Consider the following 13,192-nt stretch of genomic DNA (forward strand, 5'->3'; position numbering starts at 1 on the left):
CATCTGCCTTCTCCAGAAGACAATGGAAAGAAACTCCAAGCTGAAACATGGCTGCAGTGTTGCATGCAGGTCTGGTAGGGCCAACACCTGAGAACACAGTCTTCAACAAGGAAGTCTGTGTGGAGTCGTATCTGGATTCAAGCGCAGGCTCAGACACTGTACATATGAATGTGGGCATGTTACTGAGCCTCCCTACAGTTCAGTTTCCTCATTTATAAAATAGAGATCATAATAGTCAACCTTATGGGCATCTTGTAAGGATTAAGTGACATAGTGCATGTAAAGGATTTATAACAGTGTGTGGCACACAGGAAGCCCCCAGTACATCTTGGCCATAATCTAAAATACCCAGGGAAGCCTCTTCACAGTGAGCTCTAATTTTATTTCACTTTTTTATTTTATTTTATTTTATTTTATTTTATTTCAGTCCTTGGTTTGGATACTCCTCAACCATCTCAGAGTTGATAACTAGGAGAACCTCCAATAAGGTTTCATAGGTCCAAAAGAAGATACATTTTATATATAAGAGAAAATTTGCTGATGGCCAAAGTAGCTACACACACAGAAAAGACTATTAAAATATCACACAAATGGCCAGTGAGCATGAAAAACATGTCTAACATTACTCGTAACTGCCCACCCCCTGACCAAAAAAAAAAAAGAAAAATTTTAAGATGCCTTTAAAAAAATCAAAGTGACAAAGTTTTTTTCAAACATAAACCACAATGCAGTGGAGCATACTGTAAAACAGGCACTCTCACACTCTACGAGCAAGCATTTAAACTGATACCAACTCACTGGAAAATAATTTGACAGTGTGGACCAAGAGTTTTCAAATGTTTAGACCCTCTGATCCAGCAATGTAAGATTCCAGAGAACAAATGGATAGACAGGCAAAGGTTCATACACGTGGATGCTCATGACTTGGAATAATGACCAATGACACATGACCTAAATGTCCCAACGTAGGAGAATGGTTAAATAAATGGTGATCCGTTCATGACAAAACACATTAAAAATGATGACTTCACAACTTTTAAATTATCAAGAAAGCATACATTATAGTTATTAAACACAAAGTTTCAAAACATAACACTATGTTTTCTTGTAAAAGGAGAAAAGTAGAGAAATAAACCAAAGTTGCCATAATTATCTCTTGGCAGTAGGCTCATGGGTTAATTTTATTTTCTTTTGTGCATCTTTCCATGTTTTTATAGTTGCTTTTATATTTAAGAAACAGACTTGTTATCTTTTTACCTTATTATTGTGGGAAATTTCAAAGTAATTAAAAATCCAAATCAAACTAAAATTCCACATTTCAATAATTCAACTGAAGGCAGCTGAAGTTTCTTTGAGGGAAGAAATTATTTATTTAAAACAGGATATTTACATATTTAAACACAATAAAAACAGGATTCATTCTTTACTGTTTTACATGCATCCTCTCTAACTTGGGACCTGATAAACTCTGAAAGTCTCTTCCAATCCACAAAAGCTCTTGTTCAAGTGGAGCTCCTGTTCCTTACAGGTTGACATCAAAGCTCAGTTTTCGCATCTGGTAATGTGAATCTCCTGCTTGCTAACCTCTGGTTGTATCTGCCTCTTCCAAGCACATTCCTCTTCTTTTTGCCTCAAGCGTCACTTCCCATTAGGGTCCTGGGCATCCCTAAGACTTTTCGCCACCTAGGGCTCTGATGAGATCTGAACGTTCAGATCCAGGATGCTTGAGCAACGCTGTCCTTTGCTTTTTTTTTTTTCTGCTAATTTGTCCAATTGACTTCTCTGAAGAAGGGACATTTCAAAACCATGGGGAGAGGAAGCTGGGTGGATGTTTGCCTAATAACTTTCACTAAGGAATTTACTTCTCTGTTTCTGATGCCCTCATTCAGCTCTGCCAGCATGTATTCTGGTCACTGGTCCTTTGCCACTTCACTCTGCGGAGTTCTGGACTTGGGACCTGCCCAGTCACATTAAACATCAGGGACACAGTCCCAAGTGAGCATTTGAGGTACAGCACATAGCAACAGAGCTGTAGCAACTCCCTTCTCTAAGAGAAAGGTGGCCATGTGACAGCCCACACAAAAAAATGAAAGTTGACACAATTCAAAGTACTGTCACCTCTCCCTCAAAGAGATACAAGCTGCAACATAAATATTTATTTTTAAGTGGGTAATCCAAAAATATTTCTCTGTGATATGGAAGACACTTGGACACTGATATTTAAAATAGGATGCTCCTTCTTGCCAGGACACATTTCAAGCAAAACAATAAAACAGCATTGCAAGGATCTATGCTGCCTCCCTGTACAGCTATACTTAGCTTTTCTCCTGCAACTGCCTTCTGTGCTAGGAAGGGGCAATGTTACTTCTAGGAAGTATAGGGAGCTGATCCACTGTTTATGCTTCCTTAAGGTTAAAATTCCTTTCTCTTTAGGATTAGGTTAAATAGATCCTCAAGTTCCAGAGAGCACTGGAAACTTGTCCTACATATATGCATCCCCCTTAAGATCTAGTACAATATTTAGCATACAGAGAGTGTTCAATTAATGGATTAATTACATAAGTGAGAATAAGAGACCAGAATGAGACTTACCATCTACCCTCTCTCTCTGTCTCTGACATTCATTCATTTGTTCATTCAACAAATACTTACAGCCCCGGCACTCTGCTAACTGTCCCTACAAAGTACAATGACCCAGATTCTGGGCAGACAATGACTGGGAACAAAGGCAGGATCTGGGGCTCCACTTTGTTTCTCAGGCTCTTCCTGAGGATGCCCGGCATCCCACATCTGGAAGGAACAGAAAGACCTCCACAGAAAGTATCAGATCCATTCTTTGGGCAATAATGGACAGGCTGGACCATCCAAGATCTTAATTTTTAAAAATAACCTGCTGTACGATGGCCACCCATTAATTTGTCTCGGCATTTCCTGAAGCTATTTTCAGCCTCTCCTATTTTCTGATGAAATGAATTCCATGCATCTATCATCTTTAGGATAAAATGTTACAGGATAAAAAGCGACTCTCATTTGTCCTAAAACTTACTCTAAGTTCCCTTTAAAAATCCAAATTGGAACCTTTTTGGACATTTGTTCATTACTCTAGCCATAACTTCAAGGACTCCAGGCATTTCTCCTTTCTGCTTACCTTTCCAGACTCAAGAGCCACAGAGTCTAAAATCTTTCCTGACCCAGCTCTCTCTCTCTCTCCTACTATCATCTGTTACATGTTGCCCAATAAATCACTGATACTCTGAATCCAAAGGCATCTTATTAATTACTCCTCTCCCCAGCTCTCTTTCTTTTTTATTCCCTCTCAGCCCTATTTTATAAATGAGGAAACTAAGGTTCAGAAAGTGGAAGGTCCCGGAGTTGGTTACTGACACACAGCAACCACACCTCCCTTTCTAAATCTCTCATGAATCACTTGAGCTGTAAAAAACCAGAATCATAACGAATATCCTGATGCACAGGTCCTCTCAGCAAGATCAGAATGTTTTCTGTCTTGTTCCCAATTTACTTGATAAAGCTTGTGCATTTGCCTGGTGCCAGTACTAGATCACTTCCCTGCTTCTTATTTTAAAAAACTAGTTTGGATTATCATTATTATTTTTCTCTCCAAGAACATTACCTTATCAATAAAATAAAGTATGTATTATGCAGAGCAAAAATAACAATGACACTATTTAATTAACTCCCATTGAAAGTTGGTGATTTTTGTGGCACGTATTTGCACTTACCTTGTGTCAGCATTAATGTGGTTAACTATTGCTCAACTAATAGCATTGGGAAGTTCACTAGAAGTTTGTCACACGGTGAAGGGAAGTCCCAGATGGGACTTCCAAACCCATACACAGAAAGGACGGTGAATTAACGGTGATAACTGGGCCTACAGGGAAGCTGAGTAGGTGCCCAAGAATGGAGCTGTCAACTCCGGCCTCTAAAAATGAGATCTTCTGAAGTTTTACCTTTTCTTTCATGGGGCCTTCAGCAGTCTTCCACTGAGGTATTATTAGTTCATGCTGTAGCTGGGGGCTGCCTTCCCCACTTCCTCCTGCCAATACAGAATGCACACCATTGGAATCCCAGACCCCTGCCCCTGGCTAAGCCAAGCATGCACTGCCACCTGGGAGAAACCCCATATTGGGTCATTAGACAACCTGTTGGATTCCAGGCTCTTGGCACTTACTATGGGTCAGGCACTCTGCTAGGTGTCGGCCATACAGTGGTAAACGGAGCTAATGAGGTGTCTGTACTCCTCAACGTTTACCTTCTAGAGGTGGGATGGACAGTACATAAATATTCTCAAATTTTATAATAAGGTCATGGAATAAGGGGTACTGAAGAGGGAGTGCCTATTTTAGACAGCATGATGAGCAAAGATGGCATTTAAAAGAGACCAGAGGGACCAGAAGACAGCCATGCAAAGATTTGGGGGCAGAGTGCCCCAGGTATGAAGTGCCCAGCAAACGCAGTGGCTCCGCCTGAGCAGAAGCAGACTTGCCTTGTTTAAGGAACAAGCAGAAGGTAGATGTGGCTAGAGACTAGTAAATGAGGGGCCAAGGTGCTAGGAGATGTGGTCGGCAAGACAGCCATGGGTCTGATATTACAGAGGCCATGGTAAGTGTCTGGAGTTTATTATAAATAGACTTGGAAGGCATTAGAGGATTTAGACACAGAGCAATATGATCTGTATGCAGTTTTTAAAAGATCACTCTGCCTGCTGGGTGGAGATGGGGATGGGGGAGGGGAGGCAGGCGGGAGTGAGAGCAGAAACAGGAAGGCAAGGCTGGAGACTTGCAGGAGCCCTGGTGAGAGATGATGGTGGCTCAGACTAAAATGACATCAGTGGAGAGGAATGAAGTGGTCAGAACTGGGTAACTCTGAGGTCAAGCCTGTGGGTACTACTCCCATTGAGCTTCAGTTTTCTTAACTGTGACATGAAGACAATGATACCTGCCTGCCCATCTCACAGCATTGCTGGGGAGAGTCACTGAAAGTGCTTCCTGACCCACAAAGCACGCATTAACTCGAGCTTCCTAATGGCAAGTGTGCATTTGTATATCATTTCCTATTTTCCAAACCACTCTCACAACCCAGTTCTCCTTCATCCTCAAGACAACAACCCTGGAAGGGAGGTAGCAGAATTCCTATTTTGCAAGAAAAGTGAATTGAACCTTATTAGAGGAGAGAGTTGTTCCCAGCAGAGCAGACCTCAAACAGTTTGCAGATCATTTTAATAAAAGGGTAATTTCCCAAGACCTAGGCAAATTAGTCTCCACAATGACAGGCCAGTTCCATAAGACTCCTGGGTATGGGGTGAGAACTCCAAAATCTATTCTTTCTAAAGCAACCACATCAGTCACATAGACTGTAATGTGTGATATAAAAGATGGCCATAGTTGTTTTGTTAGAGTGGTGAGATTATGAGAGATTAACTTCTCTTTCAGATTACTGATATACGATATCCTCTATCAAAATATATCCTAAAAAATAATCTCATTAGACAAGCATTGTTTTCATCATATTGGTAAAAATCAGAAGCAATGCATTCAGTTATTCATTACATGTTTTCTGAGTACTTAACTATGTACCACGTACTATGCCAGATGCTTGATATTCATGGATGAACCAGAGAAGCAGAGTACCTACTCTGGTACCTCTAATAAGTCTAGATTCTTTGCATCAAAAAGGAATTATACCATATTTAAGAAAGTATTTAAAGGAATGGAATGAACTTCATGACTGCAAAAAATGCTGAAAGCAAGGTTCAATAATAAAGGAACACAGTACATTTTAAGAAAAAGTGTTCAAAAATTTGCAAATAAGGCTAAGAGCTAAAGCAGGACCTTTCAATGTCACATTGGAGCATTGTTTAACAGGCCCTGCCAGAGATCACTGAATAATCTAGGGAAATGTACCTTTGTTTGACTTTTAAAATTCACTAGTAATTAAAAGACTATACTCTGTGAAGTTATATCTTAACAATAGATTTCTGTCTGGTACACATGCAAATGACTTCAATCCAGTAGAAAGATAACTAAGAATTATGGTTGTTTGACCCTATGGGGGCACTGAGCACTTTTGTATCCGTCCCAGTACATGACTTCAACATGATTTCTTCAATGTCTGTATCAGCCCTGTTCCTCCAATGCTTTGAACCAGCTTCCCTGATCTATTCACTGCCTCATTAATGAATTGAATAAATCCTTGCCACCCATTCATCCTATATTTGTGAGAGTCATATTTTAACTTTTCAAAAATTATACTTCTCTAATTTCTTGATGCCATTTATAGTCATTAAAATCAGTTTTGAAGAATGTAATGATGTGGGAAATGCTCATAATGTGAAGTGGAAAATGCAAGACACAAAGCTATACATATGGTATGGTTCCAATCTTATCAATATACATTTATAGGAACACACACACAAAGACTGGAGGCAAAAAGGAGAGACTGGGAAAGCAGTGGAAAGAGAAGCCCAAAGCCGAAAAACAGGGGAAAAAGAGAAACAGAGAAAGGGTCGCAAGCCTGGGAGGGGACCTGCTGTTTTCGCCTGCTCTGGATCCCCCGGATCTCCACCACCTCCTGGGGCGCACGACGTGGGAACAAAGCCAGGCTCCTGGGCTGGGGAACGACGGGGGTGCACACGCCCCGCGGAGTTGCCAGGGGTGATCCCAGGTCCCCGTGCCACCCAGCTCACCCGCCTCCATCCCCCCGTGTCTCGCCCGCGCCTGGTCACTTACTTCTGGTCCATCCCGGCAGGGCGAGGGCCAGCAGGCAGAACCGGGCGGCGCCCACGCCCCCGGGCATGGTGGCAGCGGCCCCTCGCGCGCTCGGCGCTCACAAGCACGCGGCCATGCCAGCCCCCCGGCCAGGCGGCGGCGCGTCTGGAACCCACTGCTCGCCCAGCGCCTCCCAGCCCGGCTCCCAGCCATCGGCCGCGAAGCTCCGCCCTCGGCTCCGCAGGGCTCCACCACCAAGTGGAGGAGGGGACGCGCCCGCCTGGAGGCGGCGAGAGGGACCTCTAGGGGAGGAGCCCGCGGGACCCCAGGGGATCCGAGCGGGCTCAGGTGATGGCTAGCGGCAGAGAAGTCCGCGCCCGCGGAGGGACTGGGAATCGCGGTGGGCGCGGCCTGGGAACGGTGGGCTCGGGCTTCTAGGAGTTAAACCGGACCCTTCTCTGCACAGCTGTCCATTTCCTCTGTCCCGCGCTGTGCTAGATGCCTTGGGTGACACTCAGAGGCTACCTACCACAGTCCCCAAGAGGCCACTACGCCTAGGGACAGGCTCTGAAACAGTTAATGGAACAACCAGGTGCAAAGAATTAAGCTCTATAGGAAGCTGTTTTCTTAGCAGGACCCAAATCAGGGAGCCATTCCTTCTGACTGGGAAGAGAGGGGCGGGGAAGAGAGGATTCCCACAGGAGAAGACATCTGAGCTTGGAAGGAGGAGAAGTGGAGCACCAGGCGAAGAAAACGGCCTAGACCAATGTACTGGGAGAGGGGAAGCCCATGAGCTGTATTAGGGAAACACTGGAATTAAGGATGATTAAGATCTAGGCCTTTAGGAGGGAAATGGAGATGAGCACTGAAAATAATGACCATTTCTTACTGAGAGCTTACTATGTGCTAGAATAAGAATGTAATAACTAAGAAACCAACTGAGTGCAGCCACTGCTCAGCACTTTACATGCATTAATTTAATAGTTAATCTAGGGAAAACCTATCTTTTATTTGTCTGTTAATATGTGCCAGGGACTCTGCATACATCATCTCTTAATTAGCCCAGTGATTCCCTGCAGTAGGTACTATTACACTGTTTCAGAGTTGAGAAAACCAAATTTAAGAGGTCAGGTAATTTGCCCAAGATCGCACAGTTAATGTCAATCTGTATTCAAGCCCACATCTGTATAACTCCAAAGCCTGATGCAGCACACCTTAGTTTACAGATGGATAAAATAAAAATCAGAGAAATGGCTTGCCTAAGAGATCACACCAAATTTTGGTAGAGCCTGGCTCTAGAAACTGAGCCTCAGACAGAACTCGTAGTATCTATTCCTTTCATTGAGCCTCTTTTTTCAAACTCAGGTTTGCACAACTAAACAAGAGGCTGTGTGTTGGGAAGATAAGGCACTCCTGAAGATGATGGTAGGTCTGTCAAAACCACTGGATACCCATGGGATAAATAAAAGATATTGTTCTCACCATCGATGCATTTAGAGGCTATATTAATCGGCTCAAGCTGCCATAACAAAACACCACAGACTGGGTGGCTTGAACAACAGAAATGCAATCTTCGCGGTTCCGGAGGCTAGGAGTCCAGGATCAAGGTGTTGGCTGGATTGGTTTCTGGTAAGTCCTCTCCTTCTGGCTTGTCCTTACGTGGCCTCTTCTCTGCTTGTGTGGAAAGAGCAGGATCTGCTATCTTCCTCTTCTTACAGGGACACTAATCCTATTAGGTCAGAGCCCCATCCTTATGACCATAATTAATCCTGATTACCTGTTTAGACTCTGTCTCCAAATACAGTCATGCTGGGGATTAGGGCCTCAACATATTAATTAGGAGGGGACACAGTTCAGTCCATAACATTCTGTCCTCTAGCCCTCAAAATTCATGTCTTCCTCACATGCAAAATACAGTCACCTCATCCCAACAGCCCCAAAAGTCTTAACCCAATCCAGTACCAGTTCCAAGTCCAAAGTCTCACCTAAATATCTAAGTGATATATAGTGTGATTCATCCTGAGGCAAAATTCCTCTTCAGCTGTGAACCTGTGAAACCAGACAAGTTATGTGCTTCCGAAATAGAGGTATAGGATACCATTCCCATTCTGAAAGAGAGAAATCAGAAAGAAGAAAGGGGTGATGAGTCCCAGGCAGGTCCAAAACCTAGCAAGACAAATTCCATGAAATGTTAAAGTTCTAGAGTAATCCTCTGGCTGAACACTTTGCCTCCTGGGCCCACTGGGGCAGTAGGGTTAGTTCCCACAGCCCCAGGCAGTGGCCATGCCTGCTCAGCAGCCCCACCAAACTTGTGGCCCTACTTTGCTGCAGCTCTACTCGTGAAGCACTGGGTGGGGGCAGCCTGGCGGCTCCCTGACACCAAGAGGGGACCCACCTTCTGAAACCCAGAAAGAAATGGGCTTGTCCCCTGTATCTGTATGCTCTGGGCATAAGGTGAAAATGGCAGCTCTGACGCTGAATCACTGACAGGGTCATTCTTCCCTGTTCTTAAAGGATAGAGCATATTCACAGCCAAATACCTCTGTTGTCCTATCCTGGAATTCCAGAAATTCAAAAGCCTGTCTTTATTTCATCCTGTCTCTATTCCCTTTGGTGGAAACGGGCAGTGTCTCTGCTGATATGATCCCATCGCTCTTCCCGGCTTCTGCTGAAATGGCTGATTAACTGCATGGGAGACCTCCTTACAGAGCACTTGTCCATCCACACTCTTGGAACATGCGTTCTCATTTTTTGCAAGTTAGGTGGGCTGAGAATTTCCAAATCTTCAAGACCATTTCCTTTTTTTGCTTAGGAATTCCTTCAATTTATCTCTCTCCTCTTGTATTTTATTATAAGCAACAAGGAGAAACCAGGCCACACCTTCAGTAGTTTGCTTAGAAATCTCCTCAGCTAAACATCCAAATTCATCACTTATAATTTCCATTTTCTATCAGTCACTGGAACACAATTCAGCCAAGTTCTTTGCCTCTTTGTAACAAGGATCTCCTTTCTTCCAGTTTCCAATAACATGTTCTGCATTTCTATTTGAGACCTCACCAGAATCACCTTTAATATTCATAGTTCTACCAACTGTTCATTATGGCGTGTGTCTTCTCTAAAGTGATACATGCTTTCTTTATAGCGCCTCTCATTTCTTCCTGAGCCCTCACCAGAATCACCTTTAATATCATATTTCTAATGACAGTCCCTTCAAGCCAACCAAGAAGTCTTTTCTAGCATGCACCTCAAAGCTTATCCAGCCTCTCTACTACCCAGTTCCAAAGCCTCTTCCACATTTTTAGGCAGTTATTACAGAAGCACCCACTTGGGTACCAAAATTTCTATTAGTCTGCTAGGGCTGCTATAACAGAATACCATAGACTGTATGGCCTTAAACAATAAAAATCCATTTTGTTACTAGTCTGGAGGCTGGAAGTCCAAGATCAAGGTGTTAGCAGGGTTGATTTCTGGTGAAGTCTCTCTTCCTGGCTTGTAGATGACCACTTTATTGCTGTATTCTCACATGGCCTCTTCTCTGTGTATGTGGGCAGGGAAAGAAAGAGTTCTGGGCTTTCTCTTCTTATAAGGAAGGGCTCTATTGGATTAAAGCCCCATTCTTATGACCTCCTTTACTCTTACTACCTCCTTCTAGGCCATATCCCAAATACAGTCACACTAAAGGTTAGGACTTCATCGAATGAATGGGCATGAGGGGAAGGGGCAGCAAGATATCACTCAGGCACCAACAGGAGTCTAGCTGACCAGCCATAAGACTAGAATTCTAGTCCCAGCAATCCCCAGCCAGCTCTATGACTCTGGGTAAGTCACTTCTATTTTCTGACCAATGACCTGAGAACAGTGAAAGCTGCCTCAATCCCTTTCACACAGAAGCTGTGAGAAACTGTTGAGATAATGGCAGTGGAAGTGCTCTGCCAAGTAAAAAATGCTGAAGTACCAACTCCAGCTGATTCTGTGGACAATCTATTTGCAAGAGACATACAACCTCCACACTTGAAATTTGTTTCCATTTGCTGGCACTCAGCTAATCAATATTTAATCAACATGAATCCCTGAAAACTGAAAAGTAGCTCACAAGCAAAAAAGTTCAGTGATTATTGCCCTGACTGAGGAGAAAGTCTCAATTCTGTCTGTCAACCCTCCTCCACATCATACACAGAAGCATATTTTGACCCCCCCCAAAGCCTTTCCACTTATTTGTAAAGAATGTATTTGTTATTTATAAAAAATACTACATCTTACATAATCTTTAAAATATTCATGACATTTAGCCTAGAAATTACATTTCTGGGAAACTATCCTTAAAAAAAATTTGCAATGCACATAAAGATTTATGGACTGGAATGTTCATAGTACTGTTATTTATAATAATGAAAATATTGGAAACAACCTAAATATCCAACTGTGAAGGAACAGTTAATAAATCATAGAATATCTATATGATGGGTTATTATCCAGCCATTTAAAATAATGTTTACAGACATTTTATCTCTCATGTTAGGTAACAAAAAGCAGGGTCTAAAACTGCAGTGAAGAATGATCTCAGCAATGTAAATAACAGACATTTTTTAAAAAGACTAGAAGGAAACATACCAAAATGTTAGCAGTTGTCACCTCTGGATGGTGAATCGATGGCTAGATGAAGGTTTTTTTGTTTAGTTTGGTTCCTTCTTGTCTTTTTTTTCGTACCTCTTCCATTTTCTGTAATAATTATGTATTATTTTAGTAATGCAGGTGGGTGGGTAAGTGGTAAACAAAGGAAAAGAATACAAAAGGAATAACAGTTTATCCTGAGTTTTATGCAAAGATTTTTGCATACTTGACCTCTCTACACAAGCTTGACTCCATCCTCTGATGTTAGGGAAATTGAAGCAGAGCTAGAGCCACCAGCTCCAAATGTGGGGAATCCAGATGACCCAGGTCACTTCTTCTCTAGTGATAGTATACTCTCGTGGTTAGGAGGTGGCCATCCTGCCAGGCTTTCAATCCCTTTGCTGTTCTTTGCCAGCTATGTGACCGTGGGCAAATAAACTTTTCTGTAACTTTGTTGCCTCATATATAAACTATGCTGATAATGACAGTTCCTAGCTCATTGAGTTTTTATGAAGCTTAAATGGGTGCTTAGAATAGCACCTTTCACACAGTAAACAGTCAATAAATGATAGCTTTTATCCTGCTCTACTGATAATAAGTACAGGGGTGGGGAACTTATTCATAATGCTTTTCTCGTATAGTTGTGAAGCATCTAATTATGTACTTATTCTTTGATTATTATGAAAGAAAATGGCCCAGTTGTATTATAATTATCTTTTTCTTACCCTACCCCCACTACAGTGTGATGAGCCCTTTGTGAATAAGGGCTACACCTTGTTTTTCTCTCAATCCCTCAGCATTTGGAAGGCACAGTAAATGTTTAATTAAATCATAAAATAAATAATTAATAATAATTACTTCATTCTGGCTCAGCACAAATTTCCATATTGCTTGTGGAAGAATTGTCTTCTTTGTCCTATGGAAATAATGTTGGCCCTGGGAGAACTTTGCTTTGCAACTATTTTCCCAGTCACCAGCTTTTTAAAAAAATCCTGGTTTATTCAAGTATAATTTACATACATTAATGTTCTCCATTTTTTTCATTGACATGGCCATGAGTTTTGATTAACATATACCATCAAATTACCACTTCCACAAATCAAGATAATCTCCAAAACTTCTCTCTTGTCTCCCGTAACTCCCAGCCCCTGGCAATCACTGACCTGCTTCATGTCCCTATAGAGTTGCCTCTTGTAGAATGTCATATAAATGGAACCATACGGAATGTAGCCTTTTGAGTCTGACTTCTTTCATTCAGAGTAATGCATTTAAGATTCATCCACGTTGTCACATGTATCAGTTGTTCCTTCCTTCATATTGTTCAGTAGTATTCCATTATGTGGCTGTACCATTGTTTATCCATTCACCAGTTGAAGGACATTGGGTATTTCTAGTTTTTGATAATTATGAATAAAATTATTATAATTTTCAAGTTTTATGTGAACCTAAGCTTTCATTTCCCTAGGGTAAATAATTAGGAGCAGCCTTGCTAGGTCTTGTAGTTAAATATATGTTTTTCTTTGTAAGAAACTGCAAAAAACATATTTTCCAAAGGGATTGTACATTTTTGCATTCCCATCAGGTATGAGAGTTCCAGTTCTGTGCATCCTCATCAGCACTTGGTTTTGCCAGTTATTTTGATTTTAGCCATTCTAATAGTTGTATAGTTTCCCAGCAACACTTTTGCAATTCAAATGCCCCATGAGGGGACCAGTTTGGGATTATTAGATCCATTTTGGTAGAAGGAATTGAAGCCCACAGAGGGTCTCTTACTCAAGTCTCTTGGTTATGTTCAAGAGTTCAGTCTTTAGTTCTTTTCTCCCCCTCAATAATCCTCCCAACCTCTGGGAAACCCA

At 42.0% G+C, this 13,192-nt stretch overlaps 1 protein-coding gene across 1 annotated transcript in view; it reads right to left on the reverse strand.

Annotated features, from left to right (window-relative positions):
* ADAM19 (ADAM metallopeptidase domain 19) overlaps positions 1-6,945 on the reverse strand; it is a 75,539-nt gene extending 68,594 nt beyond the window's left edge. Inside the window, exons 1-2 of the mRNA XM_036913770.2 lie at positions 6,747-6,945; positions 3,969-4,054 (exon numbers count right to left, since the gene is read on the reverse strand). Coding sequence (XP_036769665.2) covers positions 3,969-4,054; positions 6,747-6,813 — 153 coding nt within the window. The 5' untranslated portion in view covers positions 6,814-6,945. The remainder of the gene's footprint in view (positions 1-3,968; positions 4,055-6,746) is intronic.
* Between the last annotated feature and the right edge of the window lie 6,247 nt (positions 6,946-13,192).

The sequence above is a fragment of the Manis pentadactyla genome, chromosome 2, assembly GCF_030020395.1.
Source record: "Manis pentadactyla isolate mManPen7 chromosome 2, mManPen7.hap1, whole genome shotgun sequence".
Lineage (NCBI taxonomy): Eukaryota > Metazoa > Chordata > Mammalia > Pholidota > Manidae > Manis > Manis pentadactyla.